Consider the following 16757-nt stretch of genomic DNA (forward strand, 5'->3'; position numbering starts at 1 on the left):
TAATTTTAATGGATCTAAATATTCTAAGATACTTGGACAGTATCTAGCACATTATAAGGGCTCAATAAATGTGTTCTGGTTACTGATATTGTTATTATTCTGCTTCAATAATTTTAGGAAGCTATAACTGGGGAAGAGAAAGTTTTTCTAGGATGGATCCTGAAGGCAGTTATTTTGGCCATTGCGTACCAGGAGTGTAATGACTTATCGATAATTTTCTCTTAAGAATTTAACTACAGCAAACACATTCCTCTTGGTCTTTGTGACTAATTAAGAAAAACAAAGACAATAATAAATGACTGTGGATGGCATTTATTGAGTGCAGACTATATTTAAGGAGTTGATAAAACAACCCTATCGAGAATTAACAACTACCCTTATTTTTGAGATGAGGAATTTGTGACATAGAAAAGCCCTAGGTTACATAATGGTGCAGACTGGATTTGAATCCATGTCCTTCAAGTTTATAAACTATTTTCTAAAATAATTTATTATAGTCCCTTCATAAGGCAATAGTTTTTATAATTCTTCTTTTTCTAATCTAAATCACGGTTTATTACATAAATTATGTTTAAGCTTGCTTTCATTTATTTGACTAATTTTAATTTTATACTCTTAAAAGCATTTCCATATATTGTAATATAACTTCCTGATTATATACCAAAAATAAATCAAGCTGATGAGGAGTTATAACTATGTTTAATGGTAGCAGTGTACAGAAGAATACTGATTTATGATCAAATAAAAATACTGAGTCAAAATAAAAATGAATAAGGCAATTACTAGAACTGATAGTCAATACATCTAAAAGTTAAGCAAAATAATCACAATAATATAAAAAATAATGGAATTTACTACCTTCTTCTCTCCATAATATGTTAGCTACTGCAGCATGTTTAAAAGAAAAAGGAGAAAAAGAAAAATGAGTAAAGAGTGATTCAATTACATAGTAATATAAATAACTATTAAAGAGGTCACAATCTCTAAGGCAGAACATGCACATAAAAATAGTGAGGATGAACTCAACAATCTATATTAATAAAACAGTAAAATGCTGGGAGTATAATAATGTTCTATTCATGTCTTGAAATAGCCAATTCTTCTTCGGAATAAAGATTTTTGTTGATAGACAAAAAAAATTTTATGTATCACTGAAAATAATGGTATATTTAAGTTAATTTTAATAAAATATATCTTTAGAACACACATTAGTAAAGACTATTTATTTGACAGCTTAGTTAAAAGTTACTAATTGAAACAGTTATAATTTTAGAATTCTCATTAATTATAAGTAATGCTTCAACATAATATGTAATATTCCTGAGCAAGATGAGTTCTTGTAAATACAGGATTTTGAACACAGAAATAGCCTATTTTTAAGTAGTATATGCTTTCACTTTTTAAGCCAGCATAATAAAATATATCTAACTATATCTTGTTTATTTCAATGCACAATAATGCTTCATATTAAATTATTCCTGGACAACAGGTTATTAAATACTGTATAGGGACTAAATCAACATAGAGTTAAAATATTAAGACAGAAATAAAGAAAAATACCAATTAAAAATATTCTCAACAAAATGCCTGATTCCTTTACTAATCCAAATTTATCTAATTCTATATAATTTCTCTTTTTTTGAAGTATAGTTGATTTACAATTCTATTAGCTTCAGGTGTACTTATATACTTTCAAAGCAGAATAATACTGGCAAAAAGAAAATGTAACTAAAGGAACAGCTCATCCACATCTAATTACTTCCTGCATATGTTAACCATATTAAACATAATCACTTTTTAAAAACTAAACCCTGATCGTCAGTGTAGCAGAGCCAAGACTGGAATCTAGCACTCCTAGCTGGAGGGTGGAGGTCCAAGTCATGCAGTTTTCAGCACCTACCATAGTATAAAAAATCCTTTTTTGTAGAGTAAGCATTTTTTTGAGATTCTTGGCATTTTTAATTCTTTAGCAATACTTATTCAAATGTGCATTCATGGTACTTGCATCCCTTGAGCACATTTTGTGCTGCTGCTCTTGTTGCCTATGGTGTGCTTGCAATGAATATGTAAAAGGACAGATCCTAGTCACAAGGAGAGAACATGGACCTGAGAAAGGAGAGAACCATGCTAAAAATGATTATAAGCATATGTAATAAGTGCAATTAGAGAAACAAATATCAGGTTCGGTGGCAAGCGACAGGACGGGATAGTCACCTTCAAGGGGCAGAAGCTGGGCAGTGGAGGGACCACTTCATTGGGCTGCTGATGCGCAAGCAAGATGATGCCACCCAAGCTTACGAGGGGATGCCGGGCGCAGGAGGCATGAGATGTTCAAGGTATATCAATGGGACACGTTACAACGTGTTCAGTGAAATTTAAGTAATTGGCTATATTTGGAGGGCAAAACTGATAGAAGATACAGCTGGAGAATTTGACCCTGACAAGGTCAAGAAAGTCTTTTATATTACATGGTACACAGGAGATTAAATTTTCTTCTATAGGCTCATGAAAGATGGAGCCATGATTAGACTAATTTTATTTTTCCGGCTTATAAACAAAGGTAAGTAGACCTATGTTTACTCATATCTCCACCGATGGAATACGGTGTGCCAATTGTGTGCCAGGCATTGTATTCAGCGCTACCATACACAGAATAAAACAGACCCAGGCTCTGTGCTAATCGAGTTTATACACTAGTTGAGGGGGGAAAAAAAAAAAACTGGATTCAAATCATGTAATTTCAAAATTACAAATTTAATATGTTATGAAAGAAAGGAACACAGTAATGTGAATGCTTTTAATGAGTGGATTAGGCATGATCAGTGAAACTGGGGGAAACGTCTTTAATGGTGATGGTGAAGGTGAAGTCTGAAACATGAAGAAGAGGAACCCAGGCAGGGTTGTAGGAATCGGACTCCCAGACATAGGAAAAGCATGTACAAACCCTAGCGGGTATGTCAAAGCACTGCTATTTTATTATTATTCTTATTATTTCGTCCTGCCACTTGTGGGATCTTAGTTCCCTGACCAGGGATTGAACCCGGCCCCTCAGCATTGAGAGCACAGAGTCCTAACCACCGGGCCGCCAGGGAATTTGCAAACACTGCTATTTTAAAGGACTAATGACAGATATTTTTAAGAGATGCAATCATTTATGAGAAAGTACCAAAAATACATGGTTTGTAATATTAATACCAGATAAAGCAAAATTCAAAGCACTATATAATGAATTTAAAATTATATAAACTAAAAACATAGTATTAAAATATGAAGCAAAATTATTAGGACTAGATACAAAATTTATAAACCAACCATCATATTCTGCTTCTTTCACTCATCACCTTCGGTATTTGAAAAATGAAGGGAAAACCCACAAAGTTCAATAATACAGTTATGATGACTAAATTAGTGTTTTCATAATGAATGTTCTGTAACAAAAACAGGAAGTGTTTTCAAGTTTTCTTGAAAGATAATCAAGAGTAGTCACAAAGTAACTGGAAAATAGAAAGTCTTTCTGTATTCTGTAAGTATATTCCAATAATCATAAATTGTTAAGACATTTTCTGACAATAAAGCAAATATGAAAATGTATTACAAGTATTTAAACCCACTAAATCCTTCAACAAATTAAATATTTAAAAAATAAAATAATAATTCATATAAAACAACAAAAATGCAAAAATAAAATTCAATATGTGGACCCAAAGACTTTTGGCCAAAAGATAATGCATAGGCTTAATTAATTCATCGCTGAACAAAATATATGAGGGGGAGAGAGAGAGAGAGAGAGAGAGAGAGGAAAAAAGTAGAAAGAGGAGGAGATGGGGAGTCAGGAAAGAGGGAAGAAAGAAGAAATGTTTGTAGCTATGATAATTTTAAATTAATGTAGAATCTTTTGGTAATAAATTTGATAATCTATATCATAAAAATTCCAAGGAACTATAAATATCCAAACTGAATGTAAAGAAGAAATTTGAATAAAAATAACCATGGTGCTAATTAAACCACTTTCAAAAACAGTTTCCTCCCAAGATGCTCTTAGAGTCTAAGGCTTATATAAAAAGTATTTACTTTCAAGAATTATACAATTCCAGTTGTATTCAGTGTTGTTAGAATATAGATCAAGATGGAAACGTTCCCATTCAGTTTGTAAAGTCAGCAAAAGGGATGCCAATAAGTGATAATAATAGCAAAGCAAAGAGAATTACAGGATACTTTCACTAATGCCAAAAATGACAAATAAAATGCAAGTGAAATTCACCAGGATATTAAAAGTTTGATCATAGACAGGAATCCTCTTGGAATGAAAAAAGGATTTGGTAGAAATTTAGTTAAGAAATCAATTCATCTGATATAATATATTAGAATATCAATTGAGAATGACAAATATAATTTAAATTTAAAAACATAATCTGATGAAATGTATCACATATTACTAAGTGTAATATACTCTTAGTAACCTGGCAAACTAAGAGTAGAGGCATATTTTATATTAATATAAATGTGTTTGTTAAATGTTAAAAATTAACTAGAAATTTATTTTGACAAACCACTTTATTAAGCCCAGAAACAAATATAAATTATATAAGCACTGTAAACTTGTAAATAAAATAATCAAAATTTGAAGCTAAAAAGAGTCACAAAGGTTAAATTAAAATGACACATAAAAATCACAAGAGAATTCAGTTAGGCGACAAGACATAAGATAAATACCCCAAATTCTATATTCTTATGTAAGAATTAGAAGATACAATAGAAGATTTCATTTACAATAGCCTCAAAGTATATCAATGATTTACTAAAATATAAAAAATACAGGAAATCAAGTGTAACATTCACTAAAAATACACTAGATGGGACACTATATCCCTAGATCAAGAGAATAAATCTTATAAAGATAAAATTTATTCTGAAAATACTTAATTTAAAAATGTCATGCATTGTTATTGTCTGTTTAGAATATGTTTTATATATTTATTGTACAAAGTCAGAATGTGCATTACATTAAAAAAATACTTTGAATTCAATTACACAGGTAAAATAACCAAGTCTATTTTCCTTATATGACTTTTCATTATTTTTTTAAATTTTTACATAAATGTGTACATGAAAGGGGGAGCTTCTGACACAATATATAAATATGTGACAGATAAAAATTCATTTATCATAACCTGGCTAGTCTAATCTTAATCACTGTGCACTATTTCATCATATGGATTTCTACTTTTTAAAAATACAATTGTTCATTGTTTGTCAACTTAAACCTAGTACCTAAATCAAAGACTAGTATAAGTGATAGGGACTCAATAAATATTTTTGGTTGATCAGTCATATAGATGTATGCATGTATACGTACGTGTACATGTGTGTGTGCACTGCAATGACCCTCTTTCTAGCTACTTTTTTCCATTAGCATACAGTGCTACAAGACGTCTGGCTATGTTTAAAGCCATTGACACCTGTTGCCAGGTGGATTTCCAAAAGGTTGCTGTCAGCACCATCAGCTGTCCAGGAAAGTATTCATCCCACCACACTCAAGGTGGACTATTAATGTGTATGTGTGTATGAGCATGCATGTGTGTGCGGGCTTACCAAGTGTGAATAAATATTATCTCTTACATATATTAGTTTGCTTTTAAATTATATTGACTCTGCTTGCACATATATAAATAAAACTTTCCTCTATTTATATACTTAATCGCTTATCTATTGGGATGTAACTTTGATAATTTTTACACTTTTAATAGCTGCTTATAGATTAGAATAACTCTATTTTGTCACATTAATTTATTCTTCATAAAATATAAACAGCAACCTATAATAAATGCAGGCTTGATGATGCCACTCATTTGCTTAAAAACATAATGCATGTATCTGTGTTTGTGTGTGTGTGTGTGTGTGTATGTGTAAGCTCAAAATCTTTAGCATAGCACATATGGTCTTCCATGATATGCCTGTGTCATCCTAAAGTCACATTCCAAACATCAAGTTATTTTGAATCTCTTCATTGTTACACATGTATTACATTTCCATGAATAGCCTCACCAAAATTCTTCACCTAACTTGACCATAATTGTCCTTTAAGATCCAACTTAGCTTTTATCTATAGTCAGCCTGTCTAGAACCAGGAGTTGGGTTAAATGACTCTTTTTCTCTACATATGAGATCCTATGAAACATCTGTGGCCTTCCATAATGTACCATACCTACATTATCTGTCCTGAAATCTTTCATTTATAATTAGATAATGAAAACCTCAAAGTTATAGACCTCCAGTATTCAATACTTATCCACAACTTAACTGAAATGTAAATTTCTTTTTGAAGATAACATATATCTTATAATGAAAATGTCGTTCAATGGAACAGATGTGTACACATCCAGAACTTTTATTAATGCTCTTTTCATAAATTGCTTTATTTTGTAAATTAGGGACTTGCAATTATATTCAAATGATGGATGCCATATTAAGTATGCTGTCTCTATGAGAAAACACATGTGGAGGGTGAATATTACATAAGCAAAAGCAATTACATAGTTAACTACAGAGCAGCATCCTATAACACTGAACAGCTATTTTCCTTGGCTACTCATGTGTAAATTGCTTGGCCTTTCAACTAAATAAGTTTTTTGCTCATCCTTGTCTTTGTCTGAAAGTGTAAGGTTGGAACCAGTGCAAAACATTTTTTGATAAGCTACATTTATGTAAGTGTAACATTTTAGCTAGATGTCTTATTGACTGTTTCTCCATTTGAACTTAAAAAATTGACTTAACTTCAGAAGGCAAATGAAAAAGGGCAACGGCAAAAGAAAATATAGATAAAAATTTAATGTATCTGAAAAAATGTGTGGTTTGTGTCATGGTAGTTGAAATTTCTTTGAATGTACATATGGAGAAGGAAATGAGACATTAAAACATACTATTTTGGGGATGGAAACTATATAAGATATGCCAGATACACTGCCTGCCATATGCCAAATTCAAAGCCACTTTTAAGTGAAACTGTCACTCTTTTAGCATTGACTGAAGACGATTCTCCCAGGACTACAGATTCCCAACCTAGTGTCTAGAATTATCTGATTAGGCTATAGTGCCAAGCTTACATTAAAGCATACAACCTGAAACTAGAGACGACTCCATGGTTTTAAATTCTATGAAGTGATGACACAGGATAATAATATTCTTTTGGGGGTGTAATTTGAATCAAGAAATCATGTTAGAAAGCCAAGAGTACAGAGAACTGGAATTGTAAGAATGCATAGCAAAAGGCACCATGACATAGAATTAGGGCTGTGATAATTTGTAATCATGCAGATCAGGATTCAATTAGATGTGAACAGGAGGAAGACCTATGCAACACATGGGAGAAGCAAGTCTCAGCTGTTGTCTATGTAAAGTTGGTTTCTAGGTTCTGAATGCAGATACATCTCTGACTGCTTCACATTGCCTGTTCAACATTCACATCCATTTTTAAATAACCTATACTTAACCAAAGAGAGAGAGCCTACTCCTGGTGACAAAGTGAGTCAGACTGAAACCAAGACAATGTAAGAATTATTCCCATGTCAAGAGGTAGAACTGTCATTATACACAGGTGATGTGATAATATATATATAGAAAAACCTAAAGACTCCACACAAAATACTAGAACTGATAAATGAATTCAACAAGGTAGCAGGATACAAGACTAACATACAGAAATCGGTTTCATTTCTTTACACTAACAATGAAATATCAGAAAGAGAATGTAAACAAACAATCCCTTTTACAATCCCATCAAAATAAAATAAAATAATTAGGAATGAACCTCACCAAGGAGGTGAAAGACTTATATGCTGAGAACTATAAAAACAGATAAAGGGAATTGAAGATGATTTAAAGAAATGGAAAGATATCCAGTGCTCTTAGCGGAAGAATTAATATTGTTAAAATGGCTATATTACCCAAAGCAATCTACAGATTTAATGCAATACCTATTTAAAAAAACCTATGACATATTTCACAGGACTAGAGCAAATACTCCTAAAATGTATATGGAACACTAAAAGACCCAGAATTGCCAAAGCAATCGTGAGCAAAAAGAACAAAACTGGAGGCATAACCCTCCTAGACTTCAGACAATACTACAAAGCTACAGTAATCAAAACAGCATGGTACTGGCACAAAAACATACAGATGAATGGAAGAGAATAAAGAGCCCAGAAGTAAACTTATACACCTATGGACGATTAATCTTCGACAAAGGAGGCAAAAATCTACAATGGAGAAAAGACAGTGTCTTCAGCAAGTGGTGATGGGAAAGGTGGACAGCCAAATGTAAATCACTGAGGTTAGAACACACCTTCACACCATACATGAAAATAAACTCAAAATGGCTTCGAGATAAATATAAGACAAGACATCATAAAACTCCTAACAGAAAATATAGGCAAATCATTCCCCAACATAAATCGTAACAATGTTTTCTTAGGTCCATCCCGCAAAGCAATAGAAATAAAAGCAAAAATAAACAAATGGACCTAATCAAACTTATAAGCTTTGCACAGCAAAGGAAACCACAAAACAAAAAGACAACCTATGGACTGGGAGAAAATATTTGCAAATGATGCAACCATCAAGGGCTTAATGTGCAAACTATACAAACAGCTCCTACAACTCAATAACAAAAAAACAAACAAGCCAATCAAAAAATGGACAGAAGACCTAAATAGATATGTCTTCAAAGAAGACATATAGATGGCCAATAGGCACATTGAAAGATATTCATCAACACTAAGTATTAGAGAAATGCAAATCAAAGCAACAATGAGGTACCACCTCACACCAGTCAGAATAGCTATCTTTTAAAAATCTACAAATAATAAATGCTGGAGAGGGTCTGGAGAAAAAGGAACCCTCTTACACTGTTGGTGGGTTTGTAAATTGTTGAAGCCACTATGGAAAACAGTATGGAGGTTCCTCAAAAAACTAAAAATAGAGTTGCCATATGATACAGCCATCCCACTACTGTGCATATACCCAGACAAAACTATAATTTGAAAAGATACATGCATCCCTATGTTCATAACAGCACTATTTACAATAGCCAAGACATGGAAACAATTATATATATATGTAACTGAGTCACTTTGCTGTACAGAAGACATTCAACACAAGATTGTAAATCAACTATACTTCAATACTTTTTTTAAAAGAATTATTCCCATGTCAAAGAGTTAAGCTATTGCATGAAACAAATGAAAATGGTACCCATCTTTCCTTCCAATGCCAAACCAAGTAAGCATATTGTCTGCAGTGGTTATAACATGATGAGTAAGAAAGTATCTCGAACTCAGCGGCTTAAAACAACAAAAAGCATTTATGTCTTTATGGAGGTTTTTTGGCCAGAGGGGGTGCTCTGGCTTGGGCTTTCTCATGAGGCTTCTGTCATCTGCAGGCTTGACTTGGGCTGGAAGATCCACTTCCATGCAGGTTCACTTGAATGGCTGGGAATTTGGTGCCAGCTGTTGGCAGGAGGTTTCAGTTTACTTCTGGCACTCACCCCAAGGCTGCTTAAGTGTCCCCCTATGCTGGCAGTTGGCTTTCTCCATAATAAGTGATCCAAGAGAGCAAGGCAGAGCCATAATGCCCTTCATGAACTGTCTTCAAAAGCCATACACCTTCCCCTGTACCCTATTTTATTTATGATAGAGAGAGACCTGATCTGTTTCAATGTGGGAAGAGACTACAAGGGTGAGTGAAACAGAAGAGGAGGAACATTAGGACTATGCTGGACACCACTCAGTGTTAGTGTAACAGACTGCTTACTAAGCAAACATCAAGAAAACCTAACTTCCTCTTAGCCAGATTGCCAAGACCTAAGCTTCTCTTCATATAGAAATTCTAAGCCTACTACTGTCAGGAAGCGACTCGATTTTGAGAATTCTTCACACAAATGACTGGCTGTGGTTTTTACATGATAAACAATAAACAGTGACATTATTAAACAACTGTGGGTAATTAGTTGCAGATATGTAAGAGAACAACTTTGCCTTCTAATTCACTTATACACCCTGCTATTTTAGGTAGATGGCAAGCAAAGTTACTTCCTCATTTGCTTTGACTTCCTCATCTAGAAAATACACCACATGGTGAATTAGAGAATTTGAAAAATAAAATGATTATCACACATTTTAAGTAGTATATGGCACATAATGTTTTATATATATAAAGTACTTAGTTCTCCTAAGTAGAACTCAAGATCATCATACCTATAGAAATTAAATTAATAGAGAGGTAGCAAAAAAAAAAAAGGTTGCATAAAAGTATATTCTAACCTATTATTAGGGCTACCAGAGGATTCTCTTTATTATCATTTGAGAGAACAAAATTATTAGAAAAATAGAAGACTACTTGGATGTTAATTAGCATATGTGCAAAGAAATAATTAAAGATGGTAGACTTTAAAGCTGTAGCAATGAATATCAGTTTTTATAAAAGGGTATTATTTCTAGCAATTTTTATCCCTCTCGTATTCTGAACTCCCCACTATTTAATATGTATTCAAATATACATATTTAATATATTTATATTACATACAATGTTAACATATGGATCTAATTATATTTAAACATGGTATAAAATAAAAGATATACATTCTCTGAAGGAAACTGGCTACATTAAAAAGTTATTTATCATTCAGGTAAGTGAAGATTTTTAGATAAATATTTTGAGAGGGAAATTACACATTATAATCCACAAATGCATTAAATATCATGATATTTAAGGCATTCTGGTTAAATATATAGTTTATAATTCAGTTACATTTGCTTATCTCTAAAGACATTACAAAACAGATATAAAACAGGGCAATGAAAGTCAGCAGACACCTTAACAACATAATCACTGAAGTAGGCCATAACCTTAGCATTGGAAATTTCGTCACAAGATTAGTCGTCACAAGATTTTAAAATATACTGGACTTTACGTTGCCTGAGAAAGTGTTCATGTAGAAGATGACATAATGTCTCATAAAACAAGCTGATTATAAGTTAACAGAGGTTAACTTCTTCTTGGAACAGATTTCTAAAGAAATTGCATGACACAGAACAGAAAATCAGGCAGTATGAAGATTTTATGAGCATTCAACGAGCTAAAAATGTTCAGTTGCTTAGAACAGTGCCTGGCATGTGCACACACACACAAACACAGTAGTGTATGTATACACACAACACATATGTTTATATACATAAGTGCACATGTACTTTTTTGAAAATGAATATGTATTTTTGCTAAACATACATATAAACATAACTTCAAAGATAAGAACTTTATATTATGACTCAAAAACGAAGCAACTTGCAGCAGTAATATGGCTTATATATCTTGTCTTGTCTTGCAGAGAAACAGTATAACATTTGAGTGTACACAGCGTGGAGGAACAGATATTTACATGCCCCTTCAGACATTCTTTCTCAAATATGAAAAGGCTTATTAGCAGGCCAATGGCAAGTTCCATAGTAAATTCAATTTGCTTTTTAAAATTGGTTCAAGTGTTTACATTGTGTTGATTAAAGTGAATTCCATATTGCTTCTGATTTGCTTTTACACAATAGCTCCAGGCTCGGCACTGTTAAACAATAATGTGAAACCTGACATTCTCAATCTGTTAAATCCCCATCCTATAGCAATAAGGTCACGTATTGTTGGATTAAAAGGATGGCTAACCCTAGAACTGAAATTTTCTTCTCCAAAGTACCTTAAATATGTCTTTGTTCTCATACAATTTTATGATAGAGAACCCAGATATGTGTTATATAGTAAGAATTTTGAGGGAAAAATGTTAATTGGAGAATTACAAACTAATAATGACATTCATAAAGGAATTTCAGCTTAGTCATGGAAGAACTTGTGATCTTAAATTACAAAATATCCTGATGGTCCCAAGATGCGTTAGCTGTACACAGCACATCCAACTTGTTCATTGAGCCATTTGTTGAATAGGATTAGGCCAATTCAACGTTAGCCTGATGTCTCTCTTACTATTTTTTCTGGGATAATTTTTCTTCTATCTGACATAATTCTGAAAGTAGTATTTACTCAAAAGACGTTAGTCTCTTTGTTTTGCTCACATTAGTGGAGAGCAAATGGCAGGTCCTGCTTAAAATGACATCATAAGCTGTTAGGTTCTCAACTTTTCAGGGCATTGTCACTTACTACTCTGTTTTCCTAAAATTCTTGATGTATCCTAGTTATTAGGATTTTTTAAAATATTTTTTTGATGTGGACCATTTTTTAAAGTCTTTATTGCATTTGTTACAATACCGCTTCTGTTTTATGTTTGGTTTTTTGGCTGTGAGGCCTGTGGGATCTTAGCTCCCCAACCAGGGATCAAACCCTCACCACCTGCACTGGAAGATGAAGTCTTAACCACTGGACCACCAGGGAGGTCCCTAGTTATTATAATTTACCTACATGTTTTAAAAACATATTATTTAGATGAAGTCAGACTCATGGTGTTTTAATTTGCAAATGATATGACCAATTAGGGATTAATATACAACATATAAAAATAGTTCATACAACTCAACATCAAAACAAACAAACAAAAAACAAAAAGCAACCACATTAAAAAATGGGCAGAAGAATTGAATAGATAATTTTCCAAAGAAGACATGCAGGTGGCCAACAGGCACATGAAAAGATGCTCAACATCTCTAGTCATTAGGGAAATGCAAATCAAAACCACAATGAGATATTAACTCACACTTGTCAGAAAGGCTATCATGAAAAGGAACAAAAATAACAAATGTTGGCGAGGGTGTGGAGAAAAGGGAACCCTTGTGCACTGTTGGTGGGAATGTAAATTGGTGCAGCCACTCTGGAAAACTGTACAGAGATTTCTCAAAACACTAAAAATAGAACTACAAAACAACCCAGCAATTCCACTCCCAGGTATATATCCAAAAAAAACCAAAAAGGAATTCGAAAAGATACATGCACCCCAATGTGCACAGCACCATTATTTACAGTTGCCAAGATATGGAAGCAACCTAAGTGTCCATCAACAGCTGACTGGATGTGGTGTACATATATAATGGAATAGTACTCAGCCATAAAGAGAATGAAATTTTGCCATTTTAAGCAACACTGATGGACTTGGAAGGTATTATGCTAAGTGAAATAAGTGAGACAGACAAATACTGCATGATGTCACTTATATGTGGGATCTAAAAAATACAACAAACTAGTGAATATAACCAAAAAGAAGCAGACTCACAGATACAGAGAACAAACTAGTGGTTACCAGTGGGGAGAGGCAACATAGGGGTGGGGAAGTGAGAGGCACAAACCATTGGGTGTAGGATAGGCTCAAGGGTGTACTATACGTCATAGGGGATATAATCAATATTTTGTAATAACTGTAAATGGAAAGTAACCTTAAAATTTTTTAATTTTTTAAATTTGAAAGTAAAAAAAAAAAAGACAATAGTGTATTTAAAAAGGGATGACAATATAGTGAAACCAGAAAAATGTCTGAAGTCATCCACAGTTTTTTGTTTGTTCATTTTTGTTTTTTCTTTGCTTCTTACGTTGTCCCATTAAAACTCCTTGTCATAATGCTACCTGATTTTATTTATTTATTTATTTATTTTGCGGTACGCGGGCCTTTCACTGTTGTGGCCTCTCCTGTTGCGGAGCACAGGCTCCGCGGCCATGGCTCACGGGACCAGTGGCTCCGCGGCATGGGGGATCTTCCCAGACCGGGGCACGAACCTGCGTCCCCTGCATCGGCAGGCGGACTCTCATCCACTGCACCACCAGGGAAGCCCTGCTACCTAATTTTAAATCTCTAATCTTTCAGGAGCCTTCTCTGTGAGACACTGTCATCCCTGGTTTTAAATGCCTGAAGATGAGATTGAGAAACAAAATTCTTCCTCATCACGTTAGAAGGGAAAATTAAAACATAAAGAAGTGACGTCAGTGTCTAAAACCAGGTAAAGAAACCACCACTACACATTAAGATTAGAAATCTGGAGTTACTGCCCATATTACTTTAACATGTATTGTCTTCTTAATTTGAAACCTTATTGCTACTCCTGGGAGCTGCTACTTCAAACTGTTACACTGGAGAAACAATGGTGGAAAATCATAAAAGGAATAAACTATCTTTTTAATTGGGGTATAGTTGCTTTACAACCTGTAACTAACACAATACTGTAAATCAACTACGCTTCAATTACAAAAAAATTTAAAAAAGGAATAAACTATTCTGTTCTCCTCTAATTCTTTCCTCTCTCCCCTCCTTTCCCATCCCCACTCCAACACAAAACAGATTCTGTATTAGTAAGAGAGAACAATGCCAGCTGCCCTTCTTCCTTCCATTGTCGGAACTGAAAAAAGATCAGAACAAACAACAGTGAAACTCCAGCAGCTGTAGTGACTGCAACAGAGTAAAAGAGAATGGGGTCAAAGATGCTCAGAGAGAAGTGACAGGAAGAGAAATAAACTAGGCCAAGTAGCAGTAGTGTAGCCAGCTGTGCTGTGGGAAGAGTGAACGCTGGCACTGAAACATGAGAGCATTTTCAGTTGAAGCCGTCTGATACCGCAGGGACTCCACACGTGTAACCTTTAATTATTGCTCACTCTTGAAAATAAGATGCAGTCAGGCATGACTTCCAGAATGTGATATAAAAACGGTTTCCCTATATATATGTATTAGCATACGGTATTTGTTTTTCTCTTTCTGACTTACTTCACTCTGTATGACAGACTCTGGGTCCATCCACCTCACTACAAATAACAGACACAGGAAGGGGGAAGGGTAAGCTGGGACGAAGTGAGAGAGTGGCATGGACATATATACACTACCAAACGTAAAACAGATAGCTAGTGGGAAGCAGCCGCATAGCACAGGGAGATCAGCTCAGTGCTTTGTGACCACCTAGAGGGGTGGGATAAGGAGGGTGGGAGGGAGACCCAAGAGGGAGGAGATATGGGAACATATGTATATGTATAGCTGACTCACTTTGTTATAAAGCAGCAACTAGCACACCATTGTAAAGCAATTATACTCCAATGAAGATGTTAAAAAAAAAAAAAAAAGGTTTCCCTCCTATATATGTATATGTATTTTTTACTAACATTCCGTATGAAACTTACCTTTCCCACACTCTACAAGAAAGAACATCAAAGGAAAATGATCAGATTTGAATAAAACTCTGAAATGTTTGTTCCAAGGGCATTTTTTCCAACTTGAGCATACAATTTTTCATGTGACTAGGAGATTCAAGAAGGGAGTTTAGCTTCACAGGAGTAACAGACTATGTAAGATACAAGAGTAAACGAATCGCCAGTTGCGACACATGCTCATAAAGGCATAAGCAATTCCTCAGTAAATCTGAGCCTCAAAACGGTTTGCTGTTAAAAACAAATATCAGATATTTCATCTGTAACACTTTCTTGAATAGTCCTATTCCTAGCATTTTTCACTTTTACCCATTTTTACCATTTACATAATTTTTATCCATTGTTCAACATATTTAAGAAAAATTTAAAGCTAAAATTATTGAAGCAGAATAACAGTATCTGAGTAATACTGAGCCCTTATTATGTGCTAGACATGGTGCCAAGTATCTTAGAATACTGGAGCCATTAAAATTTTATTTCTACCAATATCTCTAATTGAGTTAATTTCTCTAATAATTTAAACAAAGCAATTAGCTGTACAGTGGAAACTAACACAACATTGTAAAGCAACTACACTCCAATAAAAATTAATTTAAAAAAAGCAAAATAAAGCAAGCATGTGCTAAAAGTGAGTCTAATCAAATAGTTTGGAGTAGAATAATAATGTTCTAAAAACAAATTAATGAGCAGAGTATCCACTTATTTATGTATCAAACAAAATGTTTTCAGATGAGTTTCTGTAGCCAGAATTGTGTCCTGGCCAACATTGTACCCATTGGTATGAAGTAAACATTGCTCAGGGGCCACAAAAGCATAAAGTCGGCAGTAGATTATCTCTTATCTCTTATTAAAATAGAATCTTTTCAGTGTTAACTTTGCTCTAATTTAATGGATACAAATTAATAGGCACAAGCAGCCTAAGGCATAATTTTAGTCCTTGACTATTTTAATATGATTATTTATTAAAAATAATATTTTATGAACGTTTTCTTCTTAGACGCTCAAACAGGCTGATAAATCAAGTAACACTATCTTTTGGGAAATGCCATTATGCAAAATAATTTTCAAAAGATGAGTAGAGGAAGACAGTCCAACTCATACTGAATGCTCACATGGGTTGTATCCAGCAGCACAAAACGTATTCTGTCTTGAGATTAAAATAGTCAACATAAAAGACTGTTGGTCTTACATACCATGTTGGCAATTTGAATTTGGTTAATCCTGCTCAGGTAAAAAAAAAAAATTACTCAAATGTCTACTATATATTAAAAATGAGATACGCAACAAAAAGTGCTTACTGTGATATTTATCTAAACACTAGATAATGACTATGTAGAAAAGAATTTTTACCTTTGCAGAAATATAGCATGTAAATGACTCTTCACTTGACTTTTTCTATTCACAAAGTTCAACACCTCCCTTAATCTGGTTCTACCCAATAATTTATTCTCACCATGTATTGCAAATTCCCAGCAAATCTTTTTATGAGTATATTACATAAAGTTAATAAAACACACCATGTGGGTTCATGACTCTTCCCTGAGTTGATATACTTTTAAGTCTCCAGCTGTAGAGGTATCACTACAGCC

The 16757-nt window shown here is 33.7% G+C and overlaps 1 protein-coding gene across 3 annotated transcripts in view; it reads right to left on the bottom strand.

Annotated features, from left to right (window-relative positions):
- Positions 1-16757, bottom strand: part of FSTL5 (follistatin like 5) — a gene marked incomplete at both ends in the record, with an annotated part of 620821 nt that overhangs the window by 94009 nt on the left and 510055 nt on the right. For 2 of the 3 annotated variants that reach the window (XM_082653500.1, XM_082653499.1), the window contains one exon: positions 859-885. The exons of the other annotated variant lie outside the window; for it this stretch is intronic. In XM_082653500.1, the coding sequence (XP_082509626.1) occupies positions 859-885 (27 nt within the window). The remainder of the gene's footprint in view (positions 1-858; positions 886-16757) is intronic. 3 annotated transcript variants of the gene reach the window in all.

The sequence above is a fragment of the Grampus griseus genome (genome assembly GCF_964374135.1).
Source record: "Grampus griseus genome assembly, chromosome: 4".
In the NCBI taxonomy this organism is placed as follows: Eukaryota; Metazoa; Chordata; class Mammalia; order Artiodactyla; family Delphinidae; genus Grampus; species Grampus griseus.